At 37.4% G+C, this 9,210-nt stretch overlaps 1 protein-coding gene across 1 annotated transcript; it reads right to left on the bottom strand.

Moving 5' to 3' along the window:
* Positions 1-457: 457 nt before the first annotated feature.
* On the bottom strand, positions 458-9,006 carry LOC104897992 (adagio protein 3). The gene is made up of 2 exons (XM_010684980.4): positions 8,642-9,006; positions 458-2,476 (listed from the first exon to the last, which is right to left on the bottom strand). Exons 1-2 carry the CDS (start codon positions 8,959-8,961, stop codon positions 892-894), a joined length of 1,905 nt encoding a protein of 634 aa, XP_010683282.2. The 5' UTR covers positions 8,962-9,006; the 3' UTR covers positions 458-891.
* Positions 9,007-9,210: the final 204 nt, after the last annotated feature.

Genomic DNA, 9,210 nt, shown 5'->3' with positions numbered 1-9,210 from the left:
TGTGACATATGAATATGACTACTTTGGATTACTTTTTCTTTTTTGTAACATTAATAACATAATGGAGATTGGAGAGACAGCAATGGTTTCTTCCATTTGTTGTCAGCAGATATATTGATATGTTTTATTTAAAGAAGAGAAATTCTCAAAGTGTCAACCTCTTAAGTCTTAAGAGCATGTGTCCAATTTGTGTACTAAGATAATAAGAATGATATTTTTGTACAAATTTCCTCTAAGGCTACTCTCGCACGCACAGAGCATTACGGCTAGATTTGAGTTTCTTAGGTTTAATCATAAATCCTCCTCCTATCCCGAAAAAACGAAATTTTTATGAGAGTATATGCTTGGTCATCTTCTCGCCATGTGTGTACTTGGTTTTCATCATCGTATCCTCTTCATGTAAATCATATTTCTAGTTCTCCTCTCTCATCATTGAAAAAATACACCTCTGACCAACTTAGTTTAAATAATCTGTATTAACCAAAAAAGAAGACATGGAAACCAATGCATATCAGACTCGGTTACAAGGACAAAAATATACTTCCTACGGTGTCAAACAAACTTCTCAATGCATTAATACATCAACAACCAGGGATTTTTTTTTCCTTCTTTTTTTAAGATAAGGAGAAATTACCCTAACTAGACCGGAACCTCACTCAGGTCAACCCGGCCCTAGTTTGCAGACAAGGCCCCTTAGGGGATTGAACATAATACTCATATACTAAATTGCAAACAGATACATACATAATACATATTACATAATACACAATACATAATACATTGATACATAGGGCAAATACATTTTTTCCCAACACAATACCAGGGGGAAACCGTGCCTCACTCCCTCAAGCAACATGAGGGATCAAAAAGTTCCTGTAGGGATTTACATAATCAAAGGTCAGAGTCATGACTGCTAGCCAAACACAGCTCGTGCAACTCATTCAGTATCCACTCCTCACCAGTATGCCCACCCAACACCAAGACTCGGGTCCCACCAACGACGCAGGTGCTGTGGCCCCATGCAAATTTAGGAGGCTGCCCGGGGACATTCAGAGTCCTCCATGACGGCTTCTCCTCCGAAGGATCTAACAGAAAAATCTGGGAAGGAGAATGCAGACCAGCAATTGAACCCCCAAATATGATTATCCTTCCACATGGCATGCTCACAGCAACATGATCAAGCCTCGGAGGAGGGACAACTACCCCTCCTTGGCTCCCCGTTCCAGCAAGTGCACCACAATCCAATTGCCTCCATCGAGGCTTTTCGTTCCCTATGTCGATGGTATAGGCCTCACCTGATCGCAGCCTCAACTGCCCACTTTTCACCAATCCTCCAAACATGAATACTTTTTCCTTCCCATAGACGGAAAGTGAGTGACCAAGCCTCGAAGGTGGGGCCCACAGAGTAGGAATCTCCCTCCAAACTGGCCTATCTGTAGTGAGGTCAAGCAAGTATGTGTCACTAAGGAGTACTCCGGAATCTGTGCATCCCCCTGATACGACCAACTTAGACCCGTCTACAGTGCATGAACTATGCCAAGATCGGCGGACCGGGGGAGTCCCACCGCAGATTTCAGTCCAAGTAGGATGCTTGGCATCTAGGTCTAGAACGAAGACATCATTCAGTAACCCTTCTCTCCCGCACCCTCCAAATACAATAAGCCAGGACCCGTTAAGGCACGAAAGTGTGTGACCCCATCGTCCAGGAGGCGATGACTTAACACTCACACGGCGCCACTCCGGATGCTCTGAGTCAAGGTTGAGCACAAAAGTGTCATCCATAGGCTGCATTCCAACACCCTCACCACCAAATAGAACAAGGCGATTTCCAGCTGCACAGGCACTGAAATTACAACGTGATGGCTCAACTGATCCCCCTACAGTAAACTTCCTCCAAGAAACAGCCTCAAGAGTTGTGAGTTCCCTTGCCAGTCGAACCCACCCCAAGTTTTTTGTCATTAGCTCCAAATTACACGTCACTTCCCTTCCCCATAGGTTTTGACAAACCATCTTTCTCACATGCTCATTTTTTGTTAACTGGTATATCCTTCTACAAACAGACCCAATTGATGCTACGTCTCTCGAAGTCAAACGTGATAATATGTTATAAGCCAGGACCTCATCAGAAAGTTGGAGGATACCACAGAATTCGGCATCCTTTGTGGACTGTTCATCCATACACTTGATTTGCTGGTCATATGTCTGTTTAAAAACTGGATAAGACACATGGTTAAGGTTTATTTTTGCTTCTGAAAACATCTGAATGCCTATGACATGAGTGACAGTTCCATCATCAGCATATATTGGTTGAAGCCTCATCCTATTTATCAAGGGAGTACCATCCTTTCCGAAATTGAGAAGCTCCCCTTGGAACTCTACTCCGTCTTCAAGACATCTTCTCATTTCAGAAACGACTACGGGATCCACCAGAGGGTGCCTTCTTTGAGCATGAGGGTCCCTGTACTGTAAGAAACGACTGGAAAGGAATGACACTAAAAGTCAATACCGTCTCAAGCAACATTGAGCAAAAAATTCAATCATATATATATATATATATATATAGCATAGAAGGTTCTTCATTCTGTTTAAAAAAATCTGTATTTCCCTAAAAAATAGGCTGCATCAATGTGGACAGAAGGCAATAGAATAGATAGAGAAGGTAACAAAAGACATTATATAAAGTATCCAATTTATAAACATAAACAAGACATCTCACTTTATCAACCATATGAAGGAATAAACTGTTGTTCACGCGATTAACCTAATTCATTTCCAAGAATAGTAGTGCAATGAGAAAAATAAGATCTTCAGATTCACTTTCACTTGACTCAGCAATCAGTAAACATTATGCTCAACAAGTTAAATGTTGAAATATGAAGGGAAATATCTCCTGCACAACAACCAAGAACCAACAAGCAGAAATCAGCAACACTAAGGTAAGGACTCTGGAGCATCGGTTGACATCATGGGGATTCACCAATTTGAAAATATCTTAGTATCTTGTCTGGCAATATAGTGAAAAACAAGAGCCAAAGCACTCAAATCAGCGAATATAGCATATTCAGGACAACGATCCCTAGTTTTATTCTTCTCCAGGCCTACACTAAACAGGATCCATTGTCCTGTTTGCTTTCAAATACGAGATCATATAGAACTTGCCAAAATCTTGATGTTCTCCAAAAGGGTAACGTGAAAGACATTATACAAACTTGAGAAATGGTTCTAGTTCTTTTACCTCTTACCTCTTACCTAATATGACCTGGACAGCCATTGTCTAAGGATGCATGCTTGCTAAACACATGACCAACGAGCTATGCTTGGCTGGATCATTGAAAAGAACATCTCTATGTTCTATTGACACTAAAACATTTTTAAGCCGGATTTCCCTCACATGAAACAACTCCTTGGGTACTGGTTGTCATGAGCTAGAATGAGTAAATTATATGACCTTCTTCAGACTACATAGTTAGCAGGTACAGGTGTAGAAAATAGCTATCCTTTCTGTTCTGTATACTTTAAGAGGAATTTTTTTAATTATACAAGGTGCTACCAACTGCAGGCCCACCCAATTGGCGAGTCATTTGAGTGAATACAGTGTTAACAAGATGGACATAGCAAGCCACCGAAATCAAAAGGCTCCTGCATGGGAGGTGTAGAGACACAATTCTGGATCACAGATACCAATATCTAAACCATGCAGATGAGGGAATTTCTGTTTTCTTTAACTCATTCACTGTTACAAGGGTCTTCAAACTTGATTTCTTGTGCCGGATGGCGGATGCTCCACAGTTAATATGAGATCTTGAATCATGTGTAGTGGATAATATCCTCCATGTGTGATGCATGGGCTGAGTTTACACTTTGACATGTATATGGTCGCTTAAATTTATGATATCCTCCATGTGTGATGCATGGGCTGAGTTTACACATTGAAATGTATATGGTCACTTAAATTTATGAATTCTGATGTCGAAAACAACCAAGTTTTCTACAAAGGGCCAATTATAATATGTGGACATGCACTTGCCTTGGTTACTTGTAGCAGAGGCCAAGTAACTTTAGAGCGGTTTTAACATGCATTTCCCAGTTCATCTAAAGCGAGGTTATGTTTGATATGGAGGCCAGGGCCCAGGGAAAAGAATACATGAATATGGCATATTTAGCTACAAGTGTTATTCCTACGGAACAATACATCTCATCGGCATTGTTGATTTGCTTTTGCAACGGACTCGATTGATGCAATGTCGAAGAAGGGTATACCATGTACCTAATTTGACATAGTTGAGGACATGTTGGACGTGAAAACAAATGTCACGATGTGTGAAAGAGTAACATCAGATTCCCTAATTAGAATCTTGAGGGTTTAGGTTATGTTAGAACAAAACAGAGTACATGGAGTACAATCCTAATGAGAGGGAGTCAATCGAGGATGTAGTAGCATTACATGGAAAGGAGTTGCTACCTAATTCGCTAATCCCCCTTAAGAATTGCGAGCTGAGACAAGCAAATTATGGTGGGTTTTGGTTTACTTTTGGCCCATTTTGGGCGAATTAGGTAACACTAGTCTTAGTACCTTGGGTTAATGTTACAAAGTAATGGAGATATTGATCAAGACGTGACTCTTAAAATACAGTGAGTATGGCATAGAAGAAGAACACTTTGTGATTTGTGTGCCCGTCGTGTCTCTAAGGTTCAAAGGAAAATTTTATATAACGGCTATTAGAATATTGTTATTACATGAGACTAAGTGTTAGGCATTTACAATTTTCCATATTAGGAAGACGGTGGTAATAGAGATGTATATTTTGAGCTGGATGTTTGTGAACACACAAATATATAGATTTCAAAAAGAAGATATTCGAAAGAGGCTTTGAGTTGCAGATTTTGAGAATAACAATCACGGTAGTTCTTGCATATGAGAGATGTGATAAAATGATGCACTAGCCACTAGTAAGAGTAGTGAAGAATTGAGAATTAAAGATTACATAAAAGGCTGAAGATGGCTTGAATAGAGGGCATTAGAAACAATATGAAGAAATTAGGTTTGCTAGAGCATATTACGCTCGACAAAAGAGAAGAGATAAATCTTAACTAATGCAGCCGACCTAGCTCATTAGAATTAACATTATACATGTTTTTGGGGTCTTTGTATCAACAATAGTATTTGTTGTTCTCCGATAAAGAAACCCATTACTTGTTTCTTTACTCTTGGTCGAGATTATAGAGGACCACTTGAGACCTCATATTTCACTCTCTAGCTCCTTTACCCTTACCAACAAGTAGTGAGACTAAAGATGATTGAGTAGAATTATCGCCTAGCGAAAACCCAAGTTTTCAAGTGCAATTCCATGCTTTTGTTTGAGATGGGTGGGATGGGAAGACATGTAAATATTAAGCCTGATTTTTCTAATTTCTTAGAGATACTTATCATATACTTAAAATTGTTGCCAATCTCTTCAAAAACTATGTTAAACCCAACATTACACTATATAACCCACATACAAACCCCGACGGATAATTGGGTACACAACTGACAAGATTAGGAGTATTAACGAGCCGAACCGAGACCGAACATGTCCAAGATCGGCTTGGCTCGAATATTATTGAGGTCCAACTCGGCTTGAGCTCGAAGCTCGTCGTGCTTGAAAATTTTGGCTCGGCTCGAGCTCAAATGGTTCAAACCCATACTCGGCTCATAATTGATTTGATTAAACTTAGATAAATCAGGCTTTGAAATTTTTACTACCCAACTAAATCTTGTCAAACTCAAATCTTTAATTCATTAAAGAGTTAGCCCCATTAGGTAAGCTAGGCCCTAACATCTATAAGTATCTAACAAGATGCAAATACACACATATTTATAGTGGTGAATTCTCAATTGTTATTCCTTCGATATGGGACATATGAAAGTTGAAAAGTAAAATCATCTCCCCAGCTACAAGCCTTGGCATGAATATTCCACAAACTGGTTTGTAAAATATTCCCACCACCTATTCCAAAAAGATATTTTCCTAGCTACTGTAGACTTGTGGACAATCTAATCTAATATTTTTGTACTTCATAATAATTAGATAGTGTTTTAAGTTATTTGTTCGAACCTTATAAGATTGTACAGCCTATAAATTATCAAATATTGTCAAAGTATAGATAGCCTTCACCGAGAAAAGTCAGACATAGCAAACAATAAGGGTAAATAAGGGTGTTGTTTATCTTCAAAATCGATGTGGGATATTAATAATTTGCATAAATATTACCTAAGTAAAAAGTTTTCGAGCCGCTCATGAGCTTTCGAGCCGAGCCATAGACGGCTTGGGCTTGGGCGTTAATTTATCGAGCACGAGCCGAGCCCACTCGATCCGAGCTTTGACCGAGCCGAACTCGAAGTTCGCGAGCAGGCTTGGCTCATTAACACCCCTAGTCAAGATCATCTCAAGAGGCTATTGTTAACTTTTATAGTTTATACAATATGTAGGTGCTTTTCAAATAAAAGACTTGGGTGCTTTTACTCGAGCCCGGGCTTTGACCGAGCCGAACTCAAATAGTTCGCGAGCTGACTCATTAACACCCTAGTCAAGATCATCTCATGAGGCTATTGTTAACTTTTATAAGTTTAAACACTATGTAGGTGCTTTTCACATAAAAGACTTGAGTGCTTTTAAGTACTTCTCCGACATTGAAGTGGCTCGTTTGAAGGATGTTATCTAGTAATCTAACTTAGAGCACCTATGTGTTAACTATCATGGGTTCACATTTTAGCTCATTTGTGGGCTATCCAAGACAGCTTCACGTGTTTTGTGTTAAATGAAGACAATCCTAATGAAGGTATATTGAGCGAGTTTCCCTTTCAGTCAACATCCATTTAGTGAATATTTTGTTCCCCTCTATCTTGGAAGACATAGAAGCAACCCACTTTTAGGTCATTTACCAAAGTTGAATATCTATCTGTGCCTAAATTTCCGTATGGATTGTATTAGAATCTCTTTGTTGTATCCTGTGATAAGTGATGATCATCCTAAGTTGTTGTATTGTGATATTCAAGCTCCCTTGTATGGGGCTAATCTTGTTTTCTATGAGCAGAATAGGCATATTAAAATGCATTATCACTTCGTTCAAGTTGTCATATTGCTACTACTTACATTTGAATGAGCGCCTGATAGCTTCGAGAGTCTAAATCTTTGTTACTCACTAGTAGGTTGCGCATTAGACATATTGATACTCCAACTTGAGGGGGGTAGTAGTTAAGTATAACTTATCTTTAAATACTCAAATTATATAAGTTAAGTATAACTTTTGTTTAAATACTCAAATTATTATCATTCATGTACCATTAGATGTTGCTAGAAATATACTTCAACAAAAGATCTTTTTTATCATATAATTATATAACCTATAAAACAATATGTTTCTATATGATCAATTACATATTCTTATTCTTCATTTAAGTTGGTGCATTGGAATAGAATCAAAGAAATTATAACAGGAGTATGACTATATTATAATATTATCTATAACGTACTTCCTCATTATCAATAACGTACTTCTTGTATTCGAAGAGCTTGTTTGGTTAACCTTCAAATACATGGGAAATTAGAATTTCTAGGAAGTAGGTATATGTGTTGTTTGGTTGGCAAAAACATGGGAAGTAGAACTAGAGTTCTATTTCCTACAAAATGGAGGAAATAACTTACCTAGGCCCCCTAGGTAAGTGGAAATTCCCGTGGGAAATAGAATTACCCATGTTCAACCAAACAAAAAAATGTACTTCCTAGGAAATGAAATTTCATGGGAAATGCAAATTCAAAGGAAGCTATGCTTCCCAACTTCAACCAAACGACCCCTAAAATAAGTGTTACATTTATCATTTTCAAAAAGTTTCTAAGCAAATGCAATGTTAGGCCACATTCTTTTAGACTGAGAGAAAGTGAATAAACTGAAATAAACTCGGAGAAATGAAATTGCAAAGAGAAACTAAAGTGAAATTAAGAGAACTGAAAATAAGTCCAAAAGAAGAGGACCTTATTTGTTCGGCATTGAGTTATAGTACTTCTCGCTATCTCTTTCTTCATCACATGAGTCCCTCTTTTTATTTTTCTCCATCCTCTCCTTAGTTTTTGTGTCTCACCCCACGTAACACTTATTTTAGAATGGAGAAAGTATCTTAAATATTACAATTGTTTATAGATAATAGTTAGGAAAAAGGAAAAAAAAAATGGACTTATATATTTTGTGTGTGTATATATATACATATATATAATGAGGCTGTAATTTGTTGTAATTTAGGAAGTTTCTTGTGCATATTCTAGCTTGTAATATAGTATATTCTACCACTATTCTAGGATATTATTTTATGCGTTATATAAGACAAACAGTAGTTGTAACTTGTAATTCACAGATGAACGTTTCATCTTGATTGAGATCTGGAAATTAGCACAGCACACATTGCAATAGTTCAACAAAGAACAAATAAAATCATGTAATCCAGCAATCAAAACATTCTAACATTGGAAAAAAATCAGCAAAAAAAAAAATCAAACTAATGCATGATATTTTATAAACAAAATCATTACTTACAATCAAATTAGTTAAGCAAATAAATGACAAAATGAAAGTGATAAAAAAGATAGAAGATGAGAAAACTAACCAGTTGCGACCAAGAACTTCATTGGCACGGTAACCAGTGAAGGTTTCAAAGGAAGTATTGACATAAATGATTGGAAAATCAAATTCAAGCGCATCACAAACAACAATTGATGAAGGTATAGGTGGTGGGAAGTAATGGAAGTTATTATACAATAAGTTTTCTCTCTCATCTTCATCATCATCTTCATCTTCATCTTCATCTTCTTCATCATCTTCATCTTCTGGTATGATATTATGGATGATTTTGGGTCTTTTCCCAGAACGATTTTTTGGTTCATCATCGTCTACAATTGCAGTGGTACCGCCTTTTGGTTTATGCATCTTTCTCTCTCTTTCTGTCGAGAAATGGTAAAAGTTTAGTTGGAATTGCAGCTGTATCGAGCCTCATATATGTTGACATGAGTGCCCAAAAGGCCATGCTTTGGTGTAATATTTACAAGAAGACCTTTTTCCTTTTTTTTTTTCCATTTAATAGTCTAAGTTGTAAAAAAAAATTCGGATTTTTCGTGTTTATACCTCTTATAAAAATTTTTTATTTACCATATGCCATCGATAAAATTTGTTGAGGTA

The sequence above is a fragment of the Beta vulgaris genome, chromosome 6, assembly GCF_026745355.1.
Source record: "Beta vulgaris subsp. vulgaris cultivar EL10 chromosome 6, EL10.2, whole genome shotgun sequence".
NCBI lineage: Eukaryota > Viridiplantae > Streptophyta > Magnoliopsida > Caryophyllales > Amaranthaceae > Beta > Beta vulgaris.
Note: the sequence above shows the minus strand (reverse complement) of the source record. Positions and strands in the feature narration are given on the sequence as shown.

What these genes read in the sequence shown, in the direction of transcription:
- LOC104897992 (XM_010684980.4), bottom strand. Translation starts at nt 8,961, where the DNA reads ATGCATAAACCAAAAGGCGGTACCACTGCAATTGTAGACGATGATGAA. An exon ending in GAAGTTCTTGGTCGCAACTG is followed by an intron (nt 2,477 to 8,641) that starts GTTAGTTTTCTC and finishes ATTCCTTTCCAG; the next exon opens with TCGTTTCTTACAGTACAGGG.